The 11,918-nt window shown below is 35.6% G+C and overlaps 2 protein-coding genes across 2 annotated transcripts; both read right to left on the bottom strand.

Moving 5' to 3' along the window:
• Positions 1 to 738: 738 nt before the first annotated feature.
• LOC143609792 (acyl transferase 4-like) lies at positions 739 to 3,017 on the bottom strand. Its single transcript, XM_077084446.1, has 2 exons — positions 2,637 to 3,017; positions 739 to 1,605 (listed from the first exon to the last, which is right to left on the bottom strand). Exons 1-2 carry the CDS (start codon positions 3,015 to 3,017, stop codon positions 739 to 741), a joined length of 1,248 nt encoding a protein of 415 aa, XP_076940561.1.
• A 2,136-nt stretch (positions 3,018 to 5,153) lies between these two features.
• LOC143609791 (acyl transferase 5-like) lies at positions 5,154 to 6,614 on the bottom strand. Its single transcript, XM_077084445.1, has 2 exons — positions 6,206 to 6,614; positions 5,154 to 6,083 (listed from the first exon to the last, which is right to left on the bottom strand). Exons 1-2 carry the CDS (start codon positions 6,611 to 6,613, stop codon positions 5,220 to 5,222), a joined length of 1,272 nt encoding a protein of 423 aa, XP_076940560.1. The 5' UTR covers position 6,614; the 3' UTR covers positions 5,154 to 5,219.
• Between the last annotated feature and the right edge of the window lie 5,304 nt (positions 6,615 to 11,918).

Raw genomic sequence — 11,918 nt, 5'->3', positions numbered from 1 at the left:
AGGTTTATTTATAAAACATTTTTATAAACTAAACAGTTTCATTATTTAACAGGTTTATTGTTAAAAACACGTGAATATTTAATTGAACCTGACCCGCCTTCTTTTCACCTGTAACCGTAATATCTCTTTCTATCCATATTTTGTCGATTAAAACCTTATCGATTAATCGAACATTTTCTTCTACTGATGGTTTGTTCGTATCGATTGTACCGTTTTTGTTCTCATAATACTATTTTACTTTAGTTGCGACCATATTTTTAGTGTATCTAATTTTGTATCGAAAGAAGTATTTAAAGATTTATGATATATATTTAAGTTTGTGAATAGTAGTTATAATTTAACTTTGTACTTATTTAATGTATTATTCAACTTTATTTATCATAAATTATCACTTTCAAAATTAAAGTTGTCCAACCCGTGTAAAACACGGGTACATAACCTAGTACATATATAAATGGAACATTTACAAAATTAAACCCATTAAAAAATTATTGGATCCGTTACTAATTATCAATATTAGAAGAACTCATTTTTAATGCTATTCTTTCGTTACTATAACTTCGTTATTCTACTACCTTTTCCTTTGATATACGTTTGCAAGGCATATAATTCATAGCAACAATCAACAATTTTTTTTAAAATATTAAAGAAATACAACAATATTACAATGAGGTATTGAAACTTAAAATTAATCACAAACCACAATATGAAACACAAATTTTAAATCTGCAACGGCAATTAATGATTTAAGATTGTAGTGAAGGAATGAAGAAAAGGTTCAAGCTGGTGTTTATCCACACACCATGTCATGAGCCGTACTCCTTTACTTGGGCGTGGCAGCCTGCCCACAATCGCCACCGGCAAGACCGCGGAGCCTTGCATTGGAACAACATGAACCGGTGGTCCGTTTCCATAGTCAACTTCGTTTAAACCAAGCCATCCCCATTCTGTTAAATACAATGTCTCATAACCCAGTGATGCTGCATAAGGGTCTTCATTATTCGGACCATAATCTTCCCTAATCCATTTGGAAAAATATTCGGGCACATTAGCTTTGCCCGCTTGAATCATTCTAACAACGTCAACGATTGGGGCTTTTGCTAGTGTCTCGCTAGATGAGGTAATAGTCACTGGGAAGAAACAGTTACCGTAGAAATCTTTTGGTAAAGGCGGGTTCACAAAAGGCCTACAATTTGCGGCAAACACAAGTTTCATTGTTTTATTTTCGGAACCTGATTTTATTGCTAGAGTACGGTTCTGCCATAAAACAGCTGCCACAATTTCGAAAGTCGAACAATGTTTTTTTGGGGATTCTTTCATGAACTTTTGTTTGAGTAGATTAATGTGATCAAGGGAAATGTCGATACTGGCTTGCTCGAGATGGTAATCTGGGAGTTCTGTCTCGTTTGGTAGTGGTACGGTGTTTGGAGGTGGTAGTTTTGGTGGCGGAATGAAGTTACGGTGCCATGATGGCTCAACGGTTAAAGGATCAACGCCTCTTGCGTACTCCCCGACTGCGTTAAGAAACTGTGCGGCTCCTATACCGTCACAAATCGTGTGGCTAAATACGAGGCCCATTACAAACCCGTCGCCGAATTCTGTTATCTACGTATAAGAGAAATGCATGATTAAGATAAAAAATTACGGGGAAAATTTTAAAATAGGAAAATGGACCACAAAAATGGGCAACCTTAATGAAACAAAGATGCATAATCTAGGCAACACTTTATAGCCTAGTGCTGAAACTAGTAAAAGTGATTTTGCAACACACAAGCTTACATATTTCGGGCTGACGCTATAGAGGAGCCAAAGAGGATGATCATGCCAAGAAGGTGTTGTCATTAGAAGGTAACACTGAAACAGTACCTTGTTAGGTTGCTTTCGTGCTTAAGCCGGCTAAAATGGTGCAAGACTCGTTCGGCTAGGCAGCTCGTGTTGGCAGCCAGTGCCGATCCGTGGGCCAGCGAAATCAGGCAAGTGCTTTAGGCCCACACTTAATTAAGGTTTTCAAACTCAAATAAAAAACATTAAGCTATAAGTAAACTCAAGGTTATGTATTGGTCGGGTGGAAACCTTGGCTATTGTTAAGCTATATGTCATGAGTTTAAAACTTGTAGAAAGCAGTTATATTTTTATTATTTTTTTGTCATAATGCTTATTAAAGGGCCACAAAATTTCATTTCGATTTAGGCCTCCAAACTCATTAAGCCGGCCATATTGGCAACGATTGTACCTGATTAGATTGGTTCCATATATAGGAGCCTGTAGTCCTCTAGTGTGTAGGACATGAAAGAGCCTTGCTATTGCATATGACACCTTCTTTGCATGATCGTTCTCTTTAGGCTCCTTTGTAGCCGGCTAGGCACGACACATGTCATATTGTGGTGCAGCCAAATCATTTTTCTTGGATTTCAACGCTAGGCTAAATTGCTACCAATGATGCCTAATGTGTGATTCAGTGTCTTTGTTTCATTGCGTTTGCCAAAATTTTGTAAACTTTTTGATCCACTTACCTATTTAATTTAAAAAATATATCAAAAATTAGGGGTGGTGTTTGAATATAACGACCCTAATATTAATGACGATAACCCCCTTGCCTTCTTTAGAAACGGATTTAGTCCTCATAGACTACATACCTGCATTAGAACAAGAGGGTCGAGTCCTTGATTTTCAGGAGGATGGGATGGAAGTAGCTCGTCTAAAGGAGTCAATGTGACATCTTTCAAGTAACCAACCGAGTGAAGGCTACAAGCGGCCGATGCCTCCACAAACCAAACACCATCGCCAGTGCAATCAATGGTGGAACCATCTGAAGAAATACGGCCGGCTAGAGGATAGTAAGGGACCAAAGCCTTGGACAGGGCCTCATGTATGGTCAAACAGGCAGCACCAAGCGGGCCAATTGGCTCAAACACATGAAGCGTCCGTGCAGTGCCTGATAGATCAAGTGTGGTCGATGGCGTTGGCCCGCTTGGTGCAACCAGTTTTCCATCTGTTTTGGTGACACCAAATTCCATTGTGAAGAAGTGATTGTTGCATCGGTATCCATTGTAACATATACATTTATATAACAACGTTAAAGATGGCCTTGAAGGGTCTATCTATAATTGAAGAGGTAGGTCCCAGCAGAGCCCAGTTGGACCCGCAAGACTCACCTTGAACAGGGACGTCTGCGCGGTTGGACCCGCAAGACTCACCTTAAACAGGGACGTCTGCGCAGTTGGACCCGCAAGACTCACCTCGAAGAGGGACGTCTGCGCAGTTGAACTCGCAAGACTCCTTAGAGGGACGTCTGCGCAAAGACCAACTGGATCCGCAGGACCAACCATGCTCAGAGAGATGACGTCCTTACGCGCAGTACGCAAGCTGTTCCCGCAGGAAAAGCCTCCCAATGGTGACGTACTCCGCCTGTTCCCGCAGCTGCGGATACTAGCCATCAGGGAAGGCTACCCGCACTAACAGCAAGGCTACACGCACAAGGCACTAACTCTCAAATAATTCAGTAATGTCACCTGAAGAGGGAATGAGCAAGCCGGGAATACTCCCGCCCAAAGCCGGGAATTCTCCCGCCCAAATGAGCCAGTCCGTACGCTACTGGAGGACCTTTTGTACTATACCTGCCAAGGTATGGACAAAAGATCTGACCAAAGCTGCGACAGCTCACTGACAACAGTACGACGAGCAGCACGCTCTAGTACTTAATGTCACTATCAGCCGCTGCCTACTCACCAACCCTTGTCGTGGCACGTACATAGCCTGCAGTTGGTGGAAAAGGAATAGTACACAGCCGGCCATATCACTATCAGCCGCTGCCTACCCACCAACCACCAGCACGGCACGTGCGTAGCCCACAGTTGGTAGAAAAGGAATATTATACAGCCGGCTGTACCTTCTTGGACACCTACCTTCGGCTATAAATACTCCAACACCTTGGAACGGTATCATCATCTTATATCTTCATATATTATCTGATATCTGCTCTAGTCATTTATCTTAATATACACTTATATTCAAGAGCAATCTAGTCTGATTCTCACGCTGGAGGGTGGTCACAAGGAGGTACCCCCCCTTCTCAGTGACGAGCTCACGGTGTCTGTTTTGCAGGTCATCAGAAGAACAACCATCTTTGCCGGACTAACCCTCGTGGGAAACATCTATTCAACCCCCAGATTATCCGTAATCTGTCGGGGTCGATTAGTGTTTCTTCAATAATCATAGCCGGCCGGCTCACTCGTCCTCTTCTGAATTAAGAACAGGTAGATGCTGAAAGCTAAAATAATAATAATAACAACAAGAACAGCTTTATCACTAAATATTTATATACGATATTCAGGATTTAGTTAAACTTTAATGATATTCAGCAATTAAAAGATGTCATATTTCATATGTACTTAGTGTGTTGATCGTTTGATTTATCTAACATGATATGTTTGTGATTTTTGACTTTTCTTTATGTACGTTTTATTTTAATCTTCCAGTTTTGAATTTTTTATTTAATTAGACGTTTGATTGAACGCTTGTTATACGGTTTATTTTAGGTTATTCGGATTATCAGAATCTGGTCCGAATTAATCCGAAATCAGTTCGGATCGGATATCGGATAGGGGATCCTAAATATTATAAATCCGAACAATCTAAACTGAATAAACCGAATAATCCGTTATCCAATCCGATGAACACCCCTAAATATGACTGCAACCCTACTTAATTACTCAGTCGTCAACTCCACTAGTAACCTCATGCAAGTTACTAGCCACTAGTCGTGATGTCGCATGTGTGCCTCTTGTAGGACCACTTTCATCCGCCAAATACCGCTCCTTAACCTCGCCCATGGTGGCGAGCGCTAAGAGTGAGGGGATGTGGGCCCAGCTAATTCTTAACCAATAAAATCATTTTTTATTATTTTTCATATAAAAAATATTGAATAATAAATAGGTGTTAGTTAGTTAAAACCCCTCCATTACACAAGTTTGATAAGTTAGTTTATGACTTACTATCTAGATGACAAGCACTTTAGGTTAACAAATCATGCTTCACAATACCTAGGCTTATATTCAACAGTTTTATTAATATTTATCCAGTTTGTCACAGATGCCGCGCTTAACAACGTTTTTTATTGTTTTATACAAAATAAAAAGAAGTTTATAAAGACATAATGAAACAGAAATTAACATCAAAACCATGATATATATGATATAGAAACTTCAAAGTGACAACACTTAATGAGGTAACAATATTGTAGGGATGGATTGAAGAAAAGGTTGAAGATGGTGGTTCTCCACACACCATGTCATGAGCCGTACTCCTTTATCTGGACGTGGCACGCTGCCGATAATCGCAGAAGGTATGACCGCAGAGCCCTGCGTCGGAACAACATGAACTGCTGGTCCACTTCCATAGTCAATTTGCTCGAAACCAAGCCTTCTCCAGTCCGTAATAAACAAAGTTTCATATCCTAATTGTGGTGCAAAAGGATCTTCATTTGTACTCTGGCCAATTTCTTCCTTAATCCAGTCTGAGAATTCTTCTGGCAGCCTAGCTTTGGCTCCCTGAGTCATTCGAACGACCTCAATGATCGGTGCTTGTGCTAGTGTCTCGTTGGATGCGGTAACAGTCACCGGGAAGAAACAGTTTCCGTAGAAACCTTTTGGTAATGGTGGTGACACCAGCGACGGACAGTCTGCGAAAAACACAAGTCTCATTGTTTTAGTTTTACTTTCTGAACCGGATTTAATTGCTCTAGTCCGGTTCATCCATAAAATGGCTGCTATAAGTTCAAAAGTTGAACACTGTTGTAAAGATTCTTCCATGAGTTTATGTTTGAGTTGAGTGATTTGATCTAGTGGAATGTCGATGGTGGCTTGCTCGAGATGGTAATCTGGTGGTGTGAAATGTGGTGGCGGAATGGTGGTCGAAGATGGTGGAATGAAGTTACGGTGCCATGATGGGGTTACGGTCAATGGGTCAACACCTCTAGCACACTCGCTGACTGCGGTAAGAAATTGTGCGGCTCCTAGACCGTCACAAATAGTATGGCTAAATATGAGGCCCATTACGAACCCGCCCTCATCAAATTCTGTTATCTGCGTAAGAGAAATGCGTAGTTTAAGGATAAAATATTAAATAATAAATTTATCGGCTTCAATAAGCTCATACATGCTCTTATCTTGAAACTTGGTTACTATTTTACAGTGTTTCTCTATACCTGCATTAGAACAAAAGGATTGATTCCTTGATTCTCAAGAGGATGGGATGGAAGTAAGTCATCAAACGAAATCATCGCGACATCCTTAAAATAACCAACCGAGTGAAGGGTACAAGTGGCCGTTGCCTCCACAAACCAAACACCATCACTGGTGCAATCGATGCAAGAACCATCTGGAGAAAGACGACCGGCTAGAGGATAGTAAAGGACCAAAGCATTGGACAAGGCCTCACGTATGATGGGCCACGCGGCCCCATGAGGGCCAATTGGCTCAAACACGTGAAGTGTTTGTGCATTGAATCTAAGACCTGGTAGTCTATCGATTCGTGATAGATCAAGCATGGTCGACAGAGTTGGCCCGCTTGGTGCAACCAGTTTGCCATTTGATTTGGTTACACAAAGTTCCATTGTGAAGAGGTACTGATTGTTGCACTACTATGGTTATGTGTAACATACATACATTGATACATATATATAAACAAAAACATAGCTTTGATAGGATATGATATGTCTGTATGGGATTCAATATAGAAACCCTACTTGGCTCGAAACGTCTAAGTCTTAACCTTATCAATTCATTAGGTAATCATGGCCTCCTCTTAACGACTCTTGATTCTTTTGAATAAATTAAAAAAAAATAGTAATAACAATACTTTTAGGCATAGGGTATTCACACACCACTAGGTTATTTGGGCATTATGTGCACGTATACAATTCGTACAAGGGTTATACGGACCATGTAGGTTCAAAATTATGTCAGTTTGTGTCGAAGTGTGACAGGTGTTGTTTCCTTGTATCGTATAGGGCTATATAGCTCGTATAACACGTATTTGACTTGTACATGTTGCTTCTTTTTATTATTTTTTTAAACTAATTTTAAAATGCAAAATATTATAAGTAACACCCTAGTTGTTAACAAAATAAAACCATGTGATTTAAAAGTACATATGTTGCTCTATACGAATTAAACAACCTACGAACAACATTAGTGTTTCAGGGTATCGACTTTTTAAATGTTGGCATGCGATCTGTTTCGGTTGACACCTATATGAGTTAGCTATGCTTTTAAACTAAAGCTATAAAAATAATTTCATTAGATTATGCAGATGTTTTGACTTGTGTTAATTCATCGTTTGAAATATAGTCGTTATAAAAGTATAGTTGTTTGATACCTTATGCATACATAACAAATTAAATAGAAGTTGTAGGAGACGAATTATTTAGCGTGTTTAATGCTTTTATCTTCAATTAATATACTTTTTGCTACAATTAATGACGTTTGTAAAAAACAAAACACAAATAAGCAAGTTATAATAACCAACTATACTTGAAATTAACTATATCAAGTTGAGGACATAACCTTAAATGAGAAAATTAAATATTAATATTAATAAAAAAACATTATTTATTTACATGTGTCTAAAAAACAAATCTTAATATATTTTAATCATTTTAATTCATTTGAAATTTAATATCATAACCAATTAAATCACCAATGTCAACGCAATTTAAAACATTATTATACTTTCCAATATTATCGTACTTTACATTTTAAAATAATACACATTTTTTATGAAATTTTAGAAACTGATTTCACCATTCAAATTCAAATTAAAATTCTCACCATTTATATGAAGTTTATAAAAATATGTTACATAGTTTGACTTTCACCAGTTATTCAAAAATCGAATTTTAACGAATTTGGTCATTTCATAGTTTTTCAATATTCATGTCTTAAATAAAAAAAATATTTATTAATAACCATTTCTAAATATTTCAAGTTATTATGATTTTAATGTCATTTTCAACTAAATTCATTAAAATATTTATTCCTAGATGTCAAAAATAATATATATATATATATATATATATATATATATATATCTAACCGAATATCAAATTCGGATTCTCAAAATAAAAAAAAATAAACTTTAAACCATAAAGTTCATAAACTACTACACATTTCCTTATAAATCATATTGGATTATTTGTTATTTTGTGAAATATTTCCTTATGAAATTATTTAACATTAGCATATTCCAAAATAGAAAAAAAAAGGAAAAATATTTTAAAAAATTCAACAATTTTGTTCTCTCCCCCTGGCTCCATTTTTTGTTATCCACATATTTTTTTTTTTTGTTATTTTAGATGATAATTGGTTCAACAATGAATTGTGTGGCCCAAGTTTGTGCAAATTGGTTTGAATGTGATTAACTAATTTAAACAATTCTATTTTCTAATATGTTGATCATATTGCAATTTAGTATGAATATATTTGACTCTCGGTCAGTTATTCAAACTATTACAATAAGTATATAGTAATTTATAGGTGTATAGCTGTGTAATTATTGTTATTATAGCAAGTATTCAATAATTGTTTTGAATAACAATAACGGTTTCCTTACTTAAATATCAATATTTGAATAATTCAACCATAAGTATATAATTGTATATTTATTGTGAGTATGGCAAATATTCAATAACTGTTTTGACTAATAATAACGGTTTCCTTATTTACATATAATTATTTGAATAATTACTATTAATACATTTATAAATAAGCTATAATGACTAAAATTATCTAAATTCAAAACTTAAAGATTTCATATGATTTTGTAATTTAGAAATATATACTTCAACATCTTAATTGACACTTTTAACAATTTAATTAAATTTTATACTTTAATTGTTTTAAATTCTTACCGCGTTTGGTTCTCATTTAATGCAACGATTAACATTATAATATATGTGCAGTAGAGCGGATTCATTGATTGAGTTTTATTACTTTGATTATGTATGATTTGTTGATCTACAAGTGAAGTGAAGTACATAATGGATGGTTGAGATTAATGGATGATGAAAAATATTTATATGATTTATTGCCATGTTTGAGATACTTCTTTTTCATATAAACTAGATTCATTTTCATATGAATAACCCATCATACACCTTCACCCCATTGAACATTGGCTACAAAAAAATCCATGTATTAATTTGCTAATTAAACCACAACATTCAAATAAAGAAGCGGGGTAGTAAAACCCTACTGTCTATACAATAGTGACGTACATTTTAACTAGCATGTACTAGTTAAATTACGTAGTCTAGTGTATATTTCTATCATTCCGGTGTTGTTCTTTGTTATATGACTAATTTGGAGTAGCTTTGGGTTTTACTATATTATTGAATTTTTTTAGAGGCTGTTTGGTTCATTCAGACCTGAATGAGCCTTCATTCCATTCAGCAACATTAATAAGTCTGAATAATTCAGACTTAATTTTAACCATTCAGATGTTTTTCTATTTGAAACCAAACAGTCTGAAGTCCGAATGAATCAGATGCTTACATCTGAATGGTTCCATTCAGATGTAAATAAATAGCCCATTTACCAATATACACGTCAAATAACAATGCCTTGATAACTACAAATGTTAGGTGAACCGAACTCCAACTCGGCACTTAATCTTCTAACCATGGATCTAGAAATTGTTATTATCATACTAAACTAGAAATTTAATCCGCGCGTTGCGGCGGAAACCCAACTTGACACTCAGAAAAGTCATTAAAAAGGTGAAATCAAAGTAAAAATTGTATAAAACAATAAAATTTGTAAGTTTTGTAAGTTCACAAAGTATGTGCTTTGTAACAGAAAAGAAAAGCAAACAAAGACATCAACATGCCATAAAACAAATATGGTTACCAGGCTTAATTCCTCGAAAGATGACACGAACGCGTGTGAGGCTAACCAAAATCAGTTTCAAAATAACTCAAAATGAAGTTTGAAACACCAAAAATGCGTACGTATAAAATCTTGTAATCCGTAGCCACAAAACTTAATCTTTTTAATTTCAAATCTGTCCATGCAGATTACTGACCCGTTTGTATTACATAGCATCAAAATTTAAAATTTTTAGTTACAAATCTACCCCGCAGATTATTGACTCGTCTCATGGCACAAAAAAGTAATTTTTTTAATTTGAAATCTGCCCCTGCATATTAATGACCCTTTTGGAATTTGTAGCTTTTACTAAAACTGATCATTTGTATTTACCAAATGACAATTTCACTTTATAACTGATATAACAGCTTTCGGGTAGTACAACCAAAATGGCAAGTTTTTGAAATCGTAAGTTGCAAATCAACATTGTGTAAACTTGTCTTATAATATTATGAAATATACGTGAACTACCAAGATAAACCGTTTTTGCAAGAGTCCACCAAATTATACACCACTATGAAAAAGAATTAAGAACAGCATATGAACTACTTTCTGGTTTTAGATTTTATTTTAAAGCAAACAAAAATAAAAATATCATCAAGAAATTAAAAAAACCAACCTTGCCTGCTTCTCTTGTTTTTAGTTGCAAACAGCAGCGACAAACAGAGTGTATTTCAATTTTCAATATTACCCCTGAGACACCCTTGTAGTCAAACCTTGTAGTTCTACCAATTAACTTAAAAATATACGAAATAGACTTTTGACTTGCTATCAAAATGTCGTGTAATCAAGCTTTGACCTAAGGTGTATTCATGACAGTCTACATCTCAAAGTGAAAATACATTACATGCACCGCCGACCCACAACAACAAAGTCGATAAGGGTTCAATATAACAGATTAGAGTTCAACTTCACGGAATGGAATGTGAAGGCTTGGAATGATTAGGGTTCATCAACAACTTGCAATCTGAACCACCGACCTACAGTAACGACGTCGGGTCGTCCTCTCTTGACGATTAAGGTTCAATTTAGCATATTCGGGTTCGATTTAGAGTTCTTCAGCCACCTAGAAAGCTCGAAAGTCCGATTGCCCGCGAGAGAGAGAATAAAGAAAAAGCAATTATGAAATGGGTAACTGTAACAATAAAGCATTGATACAATGACAAATACGTGGCATAAAAATGAAGCAATAAGGGCTTGTACATGACGTATTAAAAACAGTATGGCTAGCACACCGTAAAAACGTGAGTAACAGAAACTTGTGAATTAATATACGTGGAAATGAATACGGTGCTGTCATATGTGTAATCTTACACGAAAAACCAACCAAAACTACGTAGTTTTGATTCAAAACCCTCCATTTATTTTAAATCCTTTCCCCCATATTTAATATATATATAATTTAGTGTTTTGTTGTTCACTTGTTTTATAAAATTTAGTTGAAGTATTATTTTTTTTAGTTATTGTTTGATGAGATTGTTTTAAATCAGTATAGTTTAACCATATTTTGTAACATAAGTAGTTTAATAATAAACAAGAAAAATAAGATTGTCTACGTTTGGCCGTATATAGCTCTAACAACCTCCGACCAGAACATGTTCATAAGCCGCCTTCTAGTAACCAATCTTAGAAACTCGCCAAATACATTTATTTTCTTATCATTAACGGATGTTGATAAAATATGAAAAGCAGCCAACTATTCAACGTGTTCTAGGGTTGGTGACTTAGTGGAGAGACAAAGTATCTCAAACACTGAAAAGTTCTGGGTTCGAGTGATCGAGTCCAACGAAACGAAAACAAAGCTAACTATTCACTCCCATTGTTGCCTTCAACAAGAGGAAGTCCATCATATTAGACTATATATACCAGATATATTAAATATATTAGAGATATTCACGTATTTGATTTATCATTATCTTGCTACCTAATATAGTTTGTATAGGTTTATGTTTTCTTCCCTATATAATGGGATTAATTACATTATGAATAACATAA

Source organism: Bidens hawaiensis, unplaced genomic scaffold (genome assembly GCF_021521415.1).
Source record: "Bidens hawaiensis isolate Kalapana, Puna unplaced genomic scaffold, B.hawaiensis_p1.1 tig00015691_1, whole genome shotgun sequence".
NCBI classification, from domain to species: domain Eukaryota; kingdom Viridiplantae; phylum Streptophyta; class Magnoliopsida; order Asterales; family Asteraceae; genus Bidens; species Bidens hawaiensis.
This window is presented reverse-complemented; position numbering and strand designations above follow the sequence as displayed.

What these genes read in the sequence shown, in the direction of transcription:
- LOC143609792 (XM_077084446.1), bottom strand. Translation starts at nt 3,017, where the DNA reads ATGGAATTTGGTGTCACCAAAACAGATGGAAAACTGGTTGCACCAAGC. An exon ending in ACCCTCTTGTTCTAATGCAG is followed by an intron (nt 1,606 to 2,636) that starts GTATGTAGTCTA and finishes TCTTATACGTAG; the next exon opens with ATAACAGAATTCGGCGACGG.
- LOC143609791 (XM_077084445.1), bottom strand. Translation starts at nt 6,613, where the DNA reads ATGGAACTTTGTGTAACCAAATCAAATGGCAAACTGGTTGCACCAAGC. An exon ending in ATCCTTTTGTTCTAATGCAG is followed by an intron (nt 6,084 to 6,205) that starts GTATAGAGAAAC and finishes TCTCTTACGCAG; the next exon opens with ATAACAGAATTTGATGAGGG.